The sequence below is a fragment of the Citrus sinensis genome, chromosome 1, assembly GCF_022201045.2.
Source record: "Citrus sinensis cultivar Valencia sweet orange chromosome 1, DVS_A1.0, whole genome shotgun sequence".
In the NCBI taxonomy this organism is placed as follows: domain Eukaryota; kingdom Viridiplantae; phylum Streptophyta; class Magnoliopsida; order Sapindales; family Rutaceae; genus Citrus; species Citrus sinensis.
The window spans coordinates 22257211-22274804 of record NC_068556.1 but is presented as its reverse complement, the minus strand read 5'-3'; the positions used below and the strand labels follow the sequence as shown (position 1 = coordinate 22274804).

The 17594-nt window shown below is 33.1% G+C and overlaps 1 protein-coding gene and 1 long non-coding RNA gene across 2 annotated transcripts; both read left to right on the top strand.

Moving 5' to 3' along the window:
• Positions 1-2080: 2080 nt before the first annotated feature.
• LOC127902992 (uncharacterized) lies at positions 2081-5325 on the top strand. Its single transcript, XR_008055716.1, has 2 exons — positions 2081-4918; positions 5012-5325. It is a non-coding gene; the product is annotated as an uncharacterized LOC127902992 (long non-coding RNA).
• A 5781-nt stretch (positions 5326-11106) lies between these two features.
• Positions 11107-17005, top strand: LOC107178397 (uncharacterized). The gene is made up of 2 exons (XM_015533530.1): positions 11107-11434; positions 16635-17005. The coding sequence occupies exons 1-2, from the start codon at positions 11107-11109 to the stop codon at positions 17003-17005; spliced, it is 699 nt and encodes a 232-aa protein (XP_015389016.1).
• The last annotated feature ends 589 nt before the right edge of the window (positions 17006-17594 follow it).

Here is a 17594-nt window from a genome sequence, read left to right as displayed (position 1 = left end):
AAAAAAAAACAACTAGCAAGCGGTTGAATTTTACATAGGCTACACATTTGTCAAATAATAATTAAGAAAACCAAACATAAGCATTTTTCTCGACAAAAACCATGCATTCTCATAAAAAGCAATTTGAAAAATAGATCAAGCAAATTTCAGTAAACATTCCAGATCACGGTCCAAAATCATCAAGAATTAATCAATTTTCATAGTTTACATAACATATCCAATGGTTATCAACTTAAAAATCAATTCATTTTCGGTCACTGCTTCAATTTGTCAAAATCTTAAAACAAAATCCAAGAAAATAATAAAACCCAACTTCAATTTTAAACTTCCACATAAATACACATCTTCCACGCTCTTCAATCAGTGGCTGTTCAGATGTCGGTCATCATTAAAATTCAGTTCAAAATATAGTTGATCTCATAGATTTGTTAGTTTAGTGTATCACATAGTGCCTCAGCTATTGCTAAATTCAGAGGGTATTAAGTTATGTTCAGAAAAAACAAGAAGAAATGAAGCTAAGCATTGTCCGTGGGTTTGAAAATGGGTTACTACCCCCCTCGGGTTTCACTAGCTTCAAAAGCATCATGTGCATTCTCTAGTTGCTCTTGTCTAATCATTTACCGTATATCAGCTTTTGTAAGATTTAAAAATTAAAAAATGGGGCATTTACGTTGTTGCCCTCAACTATCTAACGGGTGCCTAACTCTTATACATAGCCAGGGGGGATATTGTCAATATATGCATACATTCTATCTAGGTGTAGTAAAGGCAAACCTCAGGAGTGGTTTTTAAAAATTACCCTGCCATCAAAACTTCGATCTTTTCACTATTATTCAATCCAAGGGCTTAAAATTATATTCATTTTAAATTTATGCTCATTTAATCGGTATATGGCATATGAGACTATTTGTACTCTAAATTTTATTTTAAATATTTTAATTTATAATAAAAATATTCTTAATATAATTAACTTATTAACAAGGACAATTTAATAGAGTATTATTAGAGCATCACCAAAAATCTCTTTAAATAAGATTTTATTACTTATTTGATAAACCACATCGATATTTAAGGCTCCAAAAGACACTCAAATAAAAATCTTCAAATAAGAAATTATTCTCTTTCTTTAAATTTGGAGAGTTGCTTTCTCTCTCTTCAATTTATATTTTATTACTTTTTATTGGAGAAAGAGAAAAAAGTACTTTAATTGCTATTAACTTTTCCTTTCAAAAATAATTATTTGATTAAAATAATATTAACTTATTTCTATTTAAAGAGTTTTTTTTAAAAATATCATATTTTTTCACCTTTTTATTTACCACATAAGTAAACAAATAGATATTTAAAAAGTAAAATTTATAAAAAATTTTAGAGATGCTCGTACTCTTGAACCTTGGCACCATTTAATGTGCACTCACTTCATTAATGCTATTATATAATCCTATAACTTTCTTCAATATCAAACATAATTTGTTATTTGTAAAAGAAAATACTAAAGGTTAATAAATATCCAATAAGTTGCCGACTACAGAAATTGAAAAATAGTTTTTGTTTATGTAGGAAAAATAAGTATCATTATTTTGTTTTAGAGAAATTAAAAAAAAAAACCTGTAAGTTCCAAAAAGAAGAAAAAGAAAAAGAAATCAGCTGCATATAGCTGTTGCTTGAAGATTTTCAAATAGAAATATAAAGTCATGTACTATTTAACAAAACCAAGATAAGAAACTTTAGTAATTTTATATGATTTATTGAACAAATTTGCCCCAACTAGAACAGAAAACCTAATCTAAAACTGAATAGAACAGAAAAATTATCGAAATTAGTTGCACTAGGGATTTCTATGTTTGCATTTTGACTGAATGATTTTTTTTTTCAAGAATTTTACTTAATTCTTTTTTTTTTTTTTCATTTAATTAAACTGAATAGAACAGAAAGCCTCTGCCATGTTAGCTGCGACGGGTGGATACGACACATCGTTATCAATTAATTAAAGACTCCACGTTCTATTCAGAAGCTTTATTAGCCAAGAATAGCTAAAGCTAGTTGCAACAACTTAATTGACCAAAGAGGAAACCCCACCAAACAAACAAACAAATCCTTACCATAAATTGATTCATAATATATTAATATTTCAATTAGAAATATAAATTGAATTCACACTTTGTTTTAGGGAGGTGCCAAATGGTCCCACTGGTTACTTATTTACACTTACGTGTTATCGGTTTCTCTAATTTGAGTGGAAAAAAAAAAAAGATAAAAATCATGAGGTCGCCGAAGCTCACAAAATTGTTAGTTGTCATCTCAATTATTGTCCTCGTCTCATCAACAGAGGCTGCCAAAGGTGGTGGAGGCGGCGGCGGACGCGGTGGAGGCGGCCGCGGACCCAGAAGCGGTGGAGGGATGCACAGCATAGGCGGACACGGTTATGGCGGCGCGCGAGGAGCTGGTGCAGTTGGCGGCAGTCATGGGACTCATGGCGGGAGTCATTCATCTGCATCCTCAAGGCTATCGCTCAGTTGGATTACAAGTTTATTTTCTTACGCTGCATTGGTTTTATGTGTTCTTAATTTCTAATTCATACCATCAACTACTAAGATTTGAAATTTTACCTTGCAAATCTTTTTTTTTTTTTTAATTTTATGTCTCTGAATTTTATCCTTATATATTTCAATCTTGTTTTCTCAATTTTATTTTGAGAATACAAGTCTGAATTTTTTTTCTAAGATATTAATATATGCTCACTTACAATTGATTTAGAGAAATAACTAGCCATTATCAAAGAGAGCCACTTGTTTTCTCTCAAACCCATCCCTTTCTCTCTCCTCTTCTCCAGCCTTCTGTTTGCTCCATCTTCAACCGCTCCTCAGTTTCGCCATAGTTGGCTCTTCATCCGGTGGAAATTTTGGAGGGTAAGTTTTAAAAACCACCCTGAGGTTTGCCTTTCCTACGCCTAGAGAGAATATATGCATATATTGACAACATCTCCCTGGCCGTGTATAAGAGTTAGTCATCCGTTAGGTAGTTGAGGGCAATAACGTAAATGGTCTATTTTTTTATTTTTAAATCTTAGAAAAATAACAAGTCTATGAGATCAACTACGTTTCTATCTGAATTCCGGCGACGACCGGCATCTGAACAGTCAGTGATTGAAGAGCGTAGCAGGTGTGTATTTATGTGAAAGATTAAAACTAAAGTTGGGTTATATTATATTCTTGGATTTTGTTGAATTGTTGCTAGTTATATACTTGACTTTTTTATATAGTTAATTAAAATTTTTACAAATTGAAGCAATGACCGAAAATGAACTGATTTTTAAGTTGATAATAATTGGATATATTATGTAAACTATGAAAACAGATTAATTCTTGATGATTTTGGACCATGATCTGTGAATGTTTACTGAAATTTTACAGCCAAAATATATATTTCCAGGTTTAGTGATAATCTTTCTTCATGTATAATCTGCAATGTTAGAGCTCGTGCCATTGCTTATCTAATTTTGTATTGCTACATCTAAGATTGTTCGTATAAAAGATGGCATTTATTGAACTTGTTAAGCTAAATATTTATGTTAATGTATGCAGCTTAGTGTACTTTGACATTGAGGCAGTAATTGATGATGAAGTATTTGTAGTTGGTTTAGCTATTTCAGAGCAGTATAGTTTGCACAAGATGTGGACTGATATTAGGGATGTTTGCTGGGGTCACTCTATTAGGGATGCGAATGGGATCAAGGTTCAAGTGATGTTATTACCTAATTGTCACTGTTAAAATACTTAGTTTAAAGGGCATTTCAGTCTTTTTAACACTCAATTCAATTTTGTTTTATATATGATTGTGTATTGTCAAAAAATAAATTCATAAGGGTATAATAGTCTTTCCACTACTCTAAACCATTTGGCTCCAAATGTAAAAATCATATACAGTATCAAATTATCTTGTCATTCCTTGAAATGTGTTGTGAAGGGCATTTTTGAACATTCCCTCAACTGCCTAACGGATGCCTAACTCTTATACACAGTCAGGGGGGATGTTGTCAATATATATATATATTCTCTCTAGGTGTAGTAAAGGAAAACCTCAGGGGTAGTTTTTAAAACTTACCCAAATTTTGGATGATGTAATTTTATTTTTCTTTTGAGTAGGACTATTAGCACCCCTTCAAAATATTTTTTAAACCTTTTTTTTTCAATTATATTTTATTTAATACCAAAAATACCCTTTTTCTAAATAAACACTATTTTTATTTATAAATCTTACAATTTTCTAATAACTTTCTCACTCTTTTAGTCTTAATAATTATATTCCTCTCTTCAAACTTTCTTTATCATTTAATTTTTTTAAAAAAAATCTAAAGGAAAAAGTAAGAAAAATCTTATAAAATATTGAATATTTTATGGGTCCAATACAATTTCATCGTACATATAAACTTTGGGTGCAATAATTAGTTTGAGAATCCTTAAAAAATTATATGTAGTGAGATAAAATTTTATTTAATATATTTTCTCTCAATGTTGTATCCTAATTTTGTTGCTACATATATTACAAGAGCATTATTTTGGCTTAAAAATTTGCTTCTTAAATTTAGATTAATTTAATGATTAAATTTTTTTTTATAGATCGCTTCTTAAATTCAGATTATTCTAATGATTAAAAAAAATTTATATTGTGCAAGCAAAATGAAATTGAAGAGAGAAAGAAAATATAAATAAGATTAAAATTTTATTTATATTTATCCTTTAATGTAATTATAATATCACAGGGATTTTATAAGATGAATGAAGGGGTGCCAATAGTTCAACTCTTTTCTTTTTGTCCCCTCACTATGTGTACGGTCCCAGATCTTGATCTTGATCCGCTCAGGCCCAGATTCTGATTTGGAGTGGGTATATACTTCGTACCCATATTTTGATCCGGTGTGCGTATGGCTTTATCTACTGTTTTTTTTTTTTTTTTTTTTTTTTTGCAGTTTTCTACTGTTTTTATATGTTATGGTATGTTTGTTTTCTAGTTTTGCAGATTCACATCTTGAAAAAGTTAGAGGATTTCATGCTATAACAAATGGGTGAAGACAGAAAATATGCTCCTGTACAAATTGGAAAAATCAAATTTAAAGATGGAGAGTATTATATAATAGAGCTTCATCTAGTGAATGACTCTTTGTTGGGTGCTCTTCTTTGTTGGAAGATTTACTTCACTCGAATAACTTTAATACACTGGTTTTTGCTCTTATTCTTCAGTGTGGAAATGTATTGATTCAACCAATTGTGTATTTGTAATAGATATCTATTGAGATCATTTGTATAATATTTTGTGTGTATTAGATGTGATGGTGTACTGATTTTCAATTTTTCACTTATGGTGAACGAAATGTTAGCTTATTTCCAAAAAAAAAAAAAAACCATTATCAAAACTGAACTCATCAATGGGAAAAAGAATAGCATATGAAGGAAAAAAGAAAAAAAAAAGGAAGATGACATTAATGAAATGGCATGTCGCATACATTAATTCGAAGATTTTAAGGAATTAAACTTTAAAATGTAAGTGTTCGACTTCTAGTTATAAAATGAGCCTGTAATTTAGGGTATGCCATAGGTTGGGAACAAGGTTTGGATCTTTGAATGACATCTTACCAAATAACAATCGCAATGTATTTAATAATAGTTTACTTTTTATTTCATCATTAATGAGATAATTCATAACATTATCAATAAATTAATGAAGCCTTAATGACATGTCATGTAACATATCATTGAAAAATATTCTTTAAATAAGATAAATTTAAACATGTAATTAATACTTATTATTAAGGTTTTTTTTTTTTTTAGAAATGGGAACTCCTTAAAGGGAGTTAAGATAAAATAAACTGGGAATAGGTGAACTCATACCTATCATGGAGAAAAATGTGATTAATAGAAGATAGAAGAGAACTAAAAATATGAAAACTCAAAGGCAGAAAGTGTGCATAATTAGCAAGAGCATCAACAACAAAATTCGTTCGACGATAAATATGCTTAATTTCCACATACCACTCTGGTTTCAAAGGTCCTGAATAGATTGGACAAGCTGAGAACAGCCATTAGTGGGAATAGAAGAGCTAGCAACTAATTGAGTTACACATAAACTATCCACTTCCAACAATATCCACCGAATTCTAATCTCCCCAACAATCAGCAAACTTTGATAAAGACCCCAAAACTCAGCAATCGTAATCGAGCAACAATCAAACCAATATTTAACCCAAATCCCCGAATCCACTTGCCGTTATAATCCCGAATGATACCTCCAGCACTTGAAAAGCCAGACCTTTTGCAAGAGCTATCCGAATTGAGTTTACACCAAGGCCATACAGGAGGCGACCGATGAATCCATACTTCTTTCATTTTGGCTGCCGTAACTAACAAAGAATCATTAACACCTTGATTTTCCTTAGCCCGCACATAATGTCCTAAATCATGTAATTGCTATAAACATAAATTATTCTTAGTACAAGAGTTTCTTATGAATAATTTATGGAATAAACAAATATATAAAGTAACTAAATAACATCCATACCATGCACTATATCCATCTATCCTGCCCTAATACTCAAGAGAAACTAACATTTCCTCCTTCACAAAGGAAAAACAATTAATTCTCTCATGACAGAGTCACATTATTCTGGGTATTACTGTTAAAACCCTCCTGGTTTGTTTGTTTCCATTTCCATTATTCGCGTGTGATATTAATTGACCTTTTAGTTTATTTGAGTTGATAATAAAGATGAGGTCTCACTTGTCACCGAATAGCTCACAAAATTGCTAGTTGTCATCTCCTCCTCTCATCCTTAGTGACTGCCACAGGTGGTGGACACGGCAGCGGTGGGGACATGGTGGTGAAGGCAGTGGACGCAGTAACAGTGGCGGTGGCCGCGGTATTCATGGCAATAACCATTCATCTGCTCCTTTCTGGGCTATCGCTTAATTGGTTAACAACTTTGTTTTTGAAAGCAGCATTAGTAATACTCCATTATGCCATGTAGAAGATTTGAAATTTCTTTTCTATAATTTTTGTTTTGTTTTGTTTCTAGTATTCTTGTTATTGTTGGACTGGATATTATCAACCAAAAGGATTTTGTAACGATGATGTGGTTAGGGAGTACGTATTTGGTGATTTGTTATAATTCTCCAGTGTGATTGAAATTATATTATCAGATATTTCATATTTGTAATGAAGGTGGTAGCTTCAGAGTGGCCTAATTTATTATTATAATTAATTAGATGCAAACAAAATCAAACGAATTCACATTTTGTAGAAGAAGGTTTGTTAATTATAAAATATTGTTGTTTTACGCGCATCATTTTATGATTATTTTTTATATGATTTTAATATTATGTAGTAAAGATCATAAAAATTGGAAATTAACATGAAAGATACCAAGCAATTATAAAAGATGTTCTTATGCCTTCTTATAAGAAATTACATGCGCAATTGGAAAAGAAATGAGGTCCTCACTTAGCACCATCTCTCGCAATATTGTTGGTAGTGCTATCAATTGTTGTCCTGTGATTATCACGAACCATGTAATTTCGGAAAATTTGCTTACAGTCCCTTGCGAGAGCTTCTTCGTCAGTGCCTCTATTTTCAACAGGTTGCAATGCTAGCTTGTTCGATTTGTTGATTAAATTCCAAGGTCTTCTTTTTTTGTTTCCTTTAATTTATTAGCGAGTGATTTTGGTTTCTTTATAATTTGAGTTGAAACGATCAATGAGGTCTCCTTCTTATTTCTTGTTACCGAAGGTCAGGAAATTGCCGGTTGTCCTCTCGCTTATTGTCCGCATATTCTCATCCTTAGTGGCTGCCAAAGGCGGAGGACATGGCGGTTGCCGAGGACGCAGAGCTGGTGGACAGAGTAGAGGTGGCACAAGCAGGAACCATAACCATACATCAACTGCTGCTTCTAAGCTATCGCTTTGCTGGATTACACATGCTGCATTAGTTTTACTCCATTGTAAGTGATTCAGATGTAACGATAATGTGACTACCCATTGCGGTTGAAAGTATTGTATATATTAAAGCAATGATCACGCTTTAGATTCGAGAATTAACTCCGAAAGATACGAAGCAACTATAAAAAGATCGATGTTCTTCTGCAATTCTCATAAGAAATTCTCCTAATTGGATTGGGCAAAATGAAGTCATCCTTAGCAGCAAAGCTCACAAAATTCTTGGTGGTGGTATCAATTACTGTCCTGATAATCATATCATTGTCGTCCTCATTAGTAGCCGCCAAAGGTGATGATAGCGGTAGACTTGGTGGAAGCCGCCGCTGCGGCGGTCATGCCAAGAATCATTCATCTACTTCCGCAAGGCCACTGCTTAGTTCAATAACAAGTTTCCTTTTTTACGCTGCGTTGGTTTTACACTATGCCATGGAACATTATGCATGCATGAACATTTGAAAGTTCTTTAATATCTAGTTTTTTTGTTTTTTTTATTATTTGCTGGACTGGATGCCGTTAACTGATTAAATAAAAGAGTTTGTTTCATTTTCATTCCCTAGTTTTAATTTTATGTCTAATTTGCGATGAGAAAGACATAGATTAACGAAGTTCAACACTTGTTTTCTGGTCCTTTGTTTATTTCTCTGTATGTCATTATCTAACACATATGTAATATGTAAGTACCAATTTGTAACAACAATAGATTTTGACATTAATTTCGCAGTCTTTTCCTTTCTAATTAAATTTCTGTGTCATTTAATTCTTTGACCATTGGATATATAAATCTTCTCCTCAAAGTGTTTAAGCGCGTGTTTCAATCTCCCAAGCAATTCAGTCTAGCATTAAATTAATATGAAATAAATTAAAAAAACAACGTTGACAATATATTTTTTATGCAATTTTATTTAGGTCTTTCTCTCATTACAGGAATTTGTATGTTCAAGTTATATGACTCTCCATCTTTTCTTTCCTCTCTATAAATAACAACCCTCTACCTCTTGTAAACATTTGCTATTTATTCTTCAAAAGCTAGCTCAAATAAAGGGTTCTCACTGCAGCTGAAAATCTGTAAGCTTTCTTTTCTTTCCATTTCTGCGAGATACTGATTTAAGACACTTCTGTGACTTGGTTTCGTTTGGCATGCAGTTGATGTACATGGGGCCTCATAAGCTCATGAAGTTCTTGCCGGTGTTCATCATAATTGTGATTGTTCTTACGTCATCTGTTGCTTCTGCTCAACGTGGTGGTGGTGGTGGTGGTGGTGGTGGTGGTGGCGGTGGAAGAGGTGGAGGCGGCCGAGGTGGAGGCACAACAAATCGCGGAACCGGAGGAAGCTCCGGTGTAGATAGAGGGAATATGGCTCCGTTTAGCTTGACTATTATATGCTTATCATCTTATGTTGCATTTGTTTTACGGCATGATGCCATGTAACTCTTTGGAAGCTCATTTATGACTTTGCTTTTTATTTAATTTTTACATTCGTCACATTATTATGATAATATATTAAAAGCATGCGCAACAGCGCAAGATAAAATAAGAAAAGTAGTTAGAGAAGATAAATGTTGATTATAATATGATTTCCTTTTGTCCGTGGTTTTATTATGGTGTTAAAACAGTAAGTAATTGTAGATTTGGTAATTAACACGAAAGATACGAATCCCATAGCCCTTTTTTCAACCCAAAAAATTCTACCTACTAAATAGTTAATTGATACCCACCGTTAAAGAATGGGAATTAAAATGGTGTAGCAATATTTACGGATCATATTATAATTTTAGAGGAAAAATAATAACGATAACAAAGAAGGCAAGACATTGTGCATCACAGAAAAATGTGTAATTTCAGTCTATCTCTCTCTTTAAAAATTGGTTTTTCTTACTAGTTTTAGTAGAAATAAGAAATTAAATATCGACTAGGATCCCCCCATTCTAAACTTTTCCTCAGCCAAATTCATTTCCGTAATTGATGCATGATTAATAAATGTGATTGATAAGTAAGAAAACATGAGTACTAAAATATTAATGATGCACTAATATTAGTCATAGATACACGACAAAATCTTTAAAAATATCAAGAGAACCAACTTATGAGTGGACCATAATTCTTTAACTTTAGGGGTATGATACAAGATTTATAAGCATCCAACCAAAAGATCAATTTTACTAATCAATGTGGACATAATTTAATAATCTCTCAATAAAACTATTACCAGACCTCGGTTTTTTTTTTTTTTTTCCTCTAACACAATTAGTGAGTTGTTCTACCACTACATTCTGACTACTAAGATTTGACTATAATACTCATTTTTTAGGAGCTGAAGCTTGAATTTTTAAATATCTAATTTTAAAAAGACTAATTTATTAGATAGAGAGATATATAATCCTCATATAAACTTAAATAAATATTTTTTCTTAATCAATATAAATCACAACTCAACACGTAATTTTGTTTTTTACTGAAGATAGATTTGGTTTCCATCCATTCAATATTCTCATTTAAAAAAAAAAAAACGAACTCTTTGTACTTGTCAGCTTGATAAAGGAAAACAAGTTGGGTTCACTCAGTGGATGGTCCATTGGATATATCACTAACCAAATCAATTCAATGTTGGAGACTTTCAATTCAAATCGATTGGCCATACAGAATACAATTAAGAGATAGGCATGTGCGGCTATCGTATTTGACTTTTCGTAGTCTGTTGTTTCTGGTCACTTCGTAGTGTTTTCCTTATTGCTTTACCATGTCATTGTTTGACTGACCACAAGATGAATACAAGTCTCCTGATCAATTATTTAAGCGCATGTTCCATTCATACAAGTCCCCATATATATATATATATATATATATATACATGAACCAATAAATAAGTTCTTCATCAATCATCATCGTAAGGATTTACATCCACACAATTTCTGAGCCTATCGACGTTTTCCTTTTTCTCACAAGTTTGAGTCTATCGACAATTTCTTTCTTCTCTGTAAATAATCCTTTACTAGATATATTACAGACTAATTTGCTCAATCCCTCAAAGCTAGCTATCTAGCTATAGCTACTAAAAAGGCTTTTCAATATTAATTTCTAATACCTGACCTTCTTTGTCGCGGTTGATAAGACGACGCGTCACATGAGGCCTAATAACAAGCTCATTAAGTTCTTGGCAGTCTTCCTCATAGTGATCGTCCTCATGTCACCTATAGCTGCTGCTCAACGTGGTGGCGGTGGCGGTGGCGGAGGTGGTCGAGGAGGCGGAGGCAGTGGCGGCGGTGGAGGCAGCCGAGGAGGAGGAGGCGGAGGAAGTAGACCAATTGGTGGAGGCACACCAACCAGAGGTGGAGGTAGGCCAGTCAATGGAGGCACACCTGCCGGCGGAGGAAGAATACCGATTGGTGGAGGCACAGTTACCCGCGGTGGCGGAAATGGAAACGCAGGAGGAAGCTCTGGTGTTGGTAGAGGCAATATGGCAAAGCTTAGCTTGACTACTATAAGTTTATTATCTTATGTTGCGTTTATTTTACTGCATGGCGCCTTGTAAATTGTTTGAGAGTTCTTTTTCTGTATTCCATATTCTTTGTATTCTTGAATATTTTTTCAATCGTTCAATTTGTCAATAATATATACTCAATAGGAACTGCAATATGTTATTTACCTTGAAGGCTTGATCTATATATCAAACTTTGTTCTATATTTCATACTCATTTATACTCTTTATTGAGGAATATATATAATCAACTTTAGTAATATATATTTTAAGTAACAATTACATCAAGAAATGTTTTGAATTCATCTACAACTTGTTGGTATGTGGTTGCTGGTTAGTTTGATTTACAAATTATGTGAATTCAGCTTATCCAGCTGGCTTCTTCAATATATGAGGAGACACAATTGATGTCGATTTATTTTTGGATTTTTATTCTTCTGTGTATGTCTCTTCATTTAGAAATGCATGACATATAAGATTAATCGACGAATTGGAGATGCTTTACATATACTTGCTTTAATCGACGAATTGGAGATGCTATACGTATACTTGCTAAGAATGAAAGACGCTATCTGGTTATGAATGGTTTTATAGAAATGGCATGATAATATATTCAAAATTAGTTGAAACCGCCCAGCTTTTCTTATGTACAACATTAAAACAGCACGTCGTTGCGTGTTTTACACTTCATTGATTATAACCCTCCCCTACCAAATTGGGCAACGAGCTTACGACTACATTACCCTAAAGTTGTCGCTAATCACCTTTAATAATAATAATAATAAATCTTCAAACTTAATTAATAGCAATAAAATTAAAGTGAAAATAAGAGATTTAAGGTTTAAACTCCAGTCTCATAAGCCAGGAGGAATTTGGATTGTTATTAAGCTATAATTTGAAATAATATTAATCTTAAAAAATATATGAATCTTTTAAATGATTTCTTTAATTGAGAAAACATATGATTTTTTTTTGACAAGGTCACTTTAGTAATTCTAACTAAAGTATTCAAAGAAATCTTTTCTTGTCGAACTGACTCCACTCACTTGAAAGTTTTCGAATATTTTCACTTTTTTCATTTTTTTTAAATGAATGAACCATCACAAACTACTTCTCATATTTCATAATCTAAGGTTTCTAAATAAATTCTCATCCTAATATTTCAAGATCACTCAACAAATTCTAATGTGTATTTTACATAAATTTTACACTTGTCACAAAAAGAAATGATAAGAATTTTTTATGAGTTGATTAAAGAATATTAAAAAAGACTGAATTTATTTGATTGAATCAATTAAAAATTATGGGAACATAGAGAATTATGCTGACTGATCCCTACCATATCATTTTAGAAATCAAAACCTTGACACGTATCATATGAATGAAGTTATTGTTTAGGTTATGATGTTAATAAATGTTGTTCGATAGCTCAAAGGATTAAATTGTAATAATTTAAATGTTATATTTCGTACGATAAACGTAGTCTATTATCAAAAACAATGAGGCGGCAGAGGTAATGGTGGAGGTGGCTCTAGATCAGCCATCGTAGTGCTATATATGGGTATGAGATAACGCGATTCAAACTGCTTAAGAACAACCATTACGATCACGTGACGTGAGCACATTTTTGTCCCTCGAATTTTGAATTTGTTGTCAACAATTTAATGGTAGAAAAAAAGGCAACTACAGAGAGAATGTTCTTTTAATTCCTGCCCAAAAAATAAAAACAAAAATTGTTCCGAATTTTAATTTTTAGGCAATCGTATAACTGAAGTAGAAAGAGAGATCGGACAAAAATATGACACCATTTATTTGTTCAACTGGTAAATTAATCCTCTATATATGTAGTATAAAATTTCTGCTCGAAAGAAAATTAAATTTTACCAATTTACTTGATTGACTCAAATAAAGAATTGATGTTGACAACTCTTACAATTATTTAGTTTTAGAAACTAAAACCTTGACACGTATCCTATCAATGAAGTGTATAGCTAGCTAAAGGTTTTGATGTTGTTCTTTGATAGCTCAACGTATTATATTAGTTTTAAATTCAAATGTTACATGCATACACGAAACATTTATCGGTGTCGATATTCTTACAACACTTTGTACAAAACTTTGCACAAAACGGTGCGTTTTGTACAAAGTATAAAACCCACTTTTTACTGCACAGTTTAACAACACACACACACATAAGGGGAACAAAACTCAGCGTCTCTCTCTCCCATCTTCTTTCTTTCTCACGAAACCTCACCAAACAGCTCAGATCTTTCTCTCTCATTCCCACGCCAGTAACAGTCTCATCTCCGTTCTCCCTTGTCGCGTAAATGATGAAAAAAATGTGCTATAAATGAGGGAGACGCATAAATTATAGCATAAGCTCAATGTTTAGGGGCTGTAATTTTTTTAAAAATTCTTTTCAAATAATGGTAAATATAATTTATTCAACAGAGTAAAATAATTTGAGAGAACAAACTAAATTTTCCAGGTATTTCATCAAACAATCAAATCATAACATGAAAGGTTGAAATAAACATGATTCCCAAAGGCATCGGGTTTTGCATAATTTGATTCTAATTTACAACACTCAAGCAAAAGACCACCACCATCCATAGGTAATTCAGCACAATGTCTTAAACGAGTTAAAGATTTCAATTAGAACAATGAATTGAAACGGGTGAGAGAGAGATCTTATGGTTGCTGCGCGGCGAGAGAGGTTAGAATTGGGACTATTAGCGGCGTGGAGACTGGAGAGAGAGATCCGAACTGTCTTGTGAGGGAGAAAGGAGGCCAGAGAGAGAGACCCGGGTTGTCTCGTAAGGAAGAAAGGAGGACGGAGGGAGAGAGATCGGAGCTATCTCGTGAGGAAAAATGGAGGAAGAAAGGAGACTTCTGTTGGGTTTATTATATAATATTATATTAATAAGGAGACTTCTTGTTGTGTGGAGAACGAAGCTACTGGGTTTTTGTTGCAGTGAAAGGAGGCAGACGCGAGTGGAAAAATTATATTGTGAATTGGCGTGTGTGTCCGTTGTTACAAAGAGCATTTGAAAAGTTGCACAAAACGCACCGTTTTGTGTAAATCTTTGTGCGCAAATTTGTGAGAACATCATTTTCCAACATTTATTATATTGAATTTAAAGCGACATCCTATCCTTAAAAAATAATAATAAAAAATAAAAAGACATAATCTGTTTCAAGTGATCAGTGATCACTTAGTTTTATATTATATGTCCAGAAATAATCATCGACCCTCATTTCCTCCCTCTCTATGAATATATGACCCATTAATAAACCTCTACTTACGTGTTATAGTTTCTGCGTGCGTTTATTGACATTTCAAAGACTTGCGATTCGTTCATTCTATGCGCAGTCGAAGAGATGAAGCCTCACTTGGCACCTAAGCTCTCAAAAGTCAAAAGTTTTGGTCGCCGTCAGCATAACTGTACTGTCTTCAGCGGCGGCTCTTGGAGACCGTGGGGGAGGCAGAGGAGGTGGTGGTGGAGGCGGTTCTGGCGGCAGCCTCGGTGGTGGCAGATGAGTTATTGGAAACGGAGGAAGAGTTTATGGTGAATGCAATACGGCCTTGCTCAGTTTAACTAAGTTTGTGTGCTGCCCTATTTTAGTTTTATTAGTCAGGGAAAACTTTTGAGTAGTCTTGTTGTATATACCTTTTTTTTTTTTTCTCCCGTTGGATCTTACTATGTATATCTTCCAATTAATTATATAAAAGTAATTATTTACTTTACTAAATTTTAATGCGAGAAGGGGTGAATAAAGAAAGTGTTGTTACTAAAACCCGATCGAGCTAATGAGAATGATCAGATTGTCTTGTCAACGCTTTAATTTATTAGTTGTAATAAAATTTGAGTTGTATTAATGCTCCCAATGATATGCAACAACAATAAATAGTGAGGGATGCTGGATTTTTTTTCCAATAATAATTCTCTGACGCTCAAGTCAGTTATCAGGTTTTTTTATCCAAAAAAGGAATGATATCTCAAAAATTTGTAATTCTAATATTTTCAGACTGTTTACTCACTTGAAAAAAGAGACCCCATTTTAGAATTTTTCTCTATTTTTATAGACAATTGTCAGTGTTGATTGTTCTTCAATGTGTGACTGTTGTCCAATCGAATTCGCTACTTGAATGCAAGAGTTAATACGCCTGTTTGTGTGATTACTATGCTACTGTTATAACGCTTGATTGCTTTAATCATCGTATCAGATTATGCCTACACGTTACGAGCGTTAAATAAATCCTAACGATCTAAAATTCGAGATAAAACAAATGCGACCTAATTATGTTCTCCTTACTGAGTGTTGATCGAGTATAAATATGCGACTTGATTCTTTTCTCCTTACTGAGCGTTGATCGAGCCGGAACATGTGACCAAATGTTCTTCACCTCGAGCTATGTAGCTCTATCTTTTTACGCCCTAAACAGAAAGTATCAAAAATTTTATCGTATATGCATAATAACAATTATGTCGTAGAATAATGTTGTTTCCCATTACCTTGTATACTTTATAATTACTTATTCTGGAATCAACGCAAAATATGTAACTCATGTAACTCAAAATAACTGATATTTAATATTTAGTCTATTTTATTTTTGCTCCATGCAACACGTCAATCAAACCATTCAACCTAGGACTTCACATAAAAATATCAACCTATGTTTTAAAACTCACTATTATTATTATTGTTTTAAAGCATGGCATAAAGCCATAAATATCTCCTAAAAAATGTATTAGAAGTATTAGAAAGTTATGTAAATATTCTTTTAATCCCTATAGTTTTATCTAATTATATTTGGTGAGTGAACTCAAATATGATAAGTGAAAACCAGACCCTCATATTTTCATCATCGTCTACCATTCAATCTGTCGACTTGGAAGCATCTGAAATCAAAGCAATAAACCTTGATATTCCCACACAAACTGCTCAGGGTTTCAAAAATAATTGGTTCTTGCAACGGCTTGTTATGAATTGCTATTATACGACAAGCTATAGGATTCCTGTTATGGAATCCGTGGACAAGATGATATGAGGAAGTATCAGTATCTAACTCTCACAAATTTCTGATCAAATTGGATTTGACTACGATCGATTCACCGATGACTATGTGATTCTGAGGATCCACAATGATGGAAAACACCATGTCTTGACAGGAAGGGAATTTGTGGTCTTTTCACTGAAAACAGAATCCTGGAAGAAGGGCAATCTCCCCTGGGAAATTGTTTCTCTTGCTAAGGCACAGTCAGGGATTTTGGTGAATGAAGCTCTCCGTTGGAAGATAGAATATGCCTGTTTAGAAAGCATTGTTTTGTTTTCAGCTTTGATGCAATCCTCCGTTACGTTTGCAACTACATATAAGCAGTTTCGTACTTTTCTACCACCTAAATGTATAGGCAAAGAACTTGATATTGGTGCTTTTGGCGGTGTCCTTTGTGTCCTTCTTAATCATGATGGAGGCTATTTTGAAATGTGGACAATGGAAGACGGCCAGAAGCAAAATTGGATTAAGTTGATTGATGAGTAATCCAAAGTTGACGAGTGCTCCTCGTTTTTGAAGAATTGCTCCTGCTGTACTACTACTTGGTACCTGTTTGTTTTACGAAAAGTGGTCAAAATCCTTGTGAAGATAATGATCGGAGCCTGAATTCGGTTTTAAGGATCACATGTTTCTTTTATACGATCCGGAAGAAAAGGCATTCAAAAATTATTTTCAATTATGATATAATTATTTTCTCCTCTTATTTTTGTCATCTTTATGATATAATTATTTTCAATTTCATTGATGACAAGAATCTTTTACAGGCAATCACAAGAAGAGGAGAATAGTTCTGCCTTCTGCGAGGCATCTCAAATAAAGCAGAGCCTTCCTATAGTTCCATTAGGAGGAGTGTCCCTGTATTTGGCTTTTTCTATAATCTACCGTTAACAGTTTTATATTTATTTTAAGAGGTAAATCACACCGTTCGCCGTTTAAGTGCTATTATTTGTTTCTTCTCCCCTTCAACCCTTAAAAAATAAAAATAAAATTAAAGACCTCGCCTCGAGCCCTCGACAAGGTTCATTAAAATAAAATAATATTAATATAATATCTCAAATAAAACAGCCTAATAATT

Excerpts from the sequence above, each read along its gene's own strand:
- LOC107178397 (XM_015533530.1), top strand. The coding sequence starts at position 11,107 with ATGAGGCCTAATAACAAGCTCATTAAGTTCTTGGCAGTCTTCCTCATA. Across the intron at positions 11,435-16,634 it reads AAGCTCTGGTGTTGGTAGAG|GAAGGGAATTTGTGGTCTTT; the intron begins GCAATATGGCAA and ends ATGTCTTGACAG.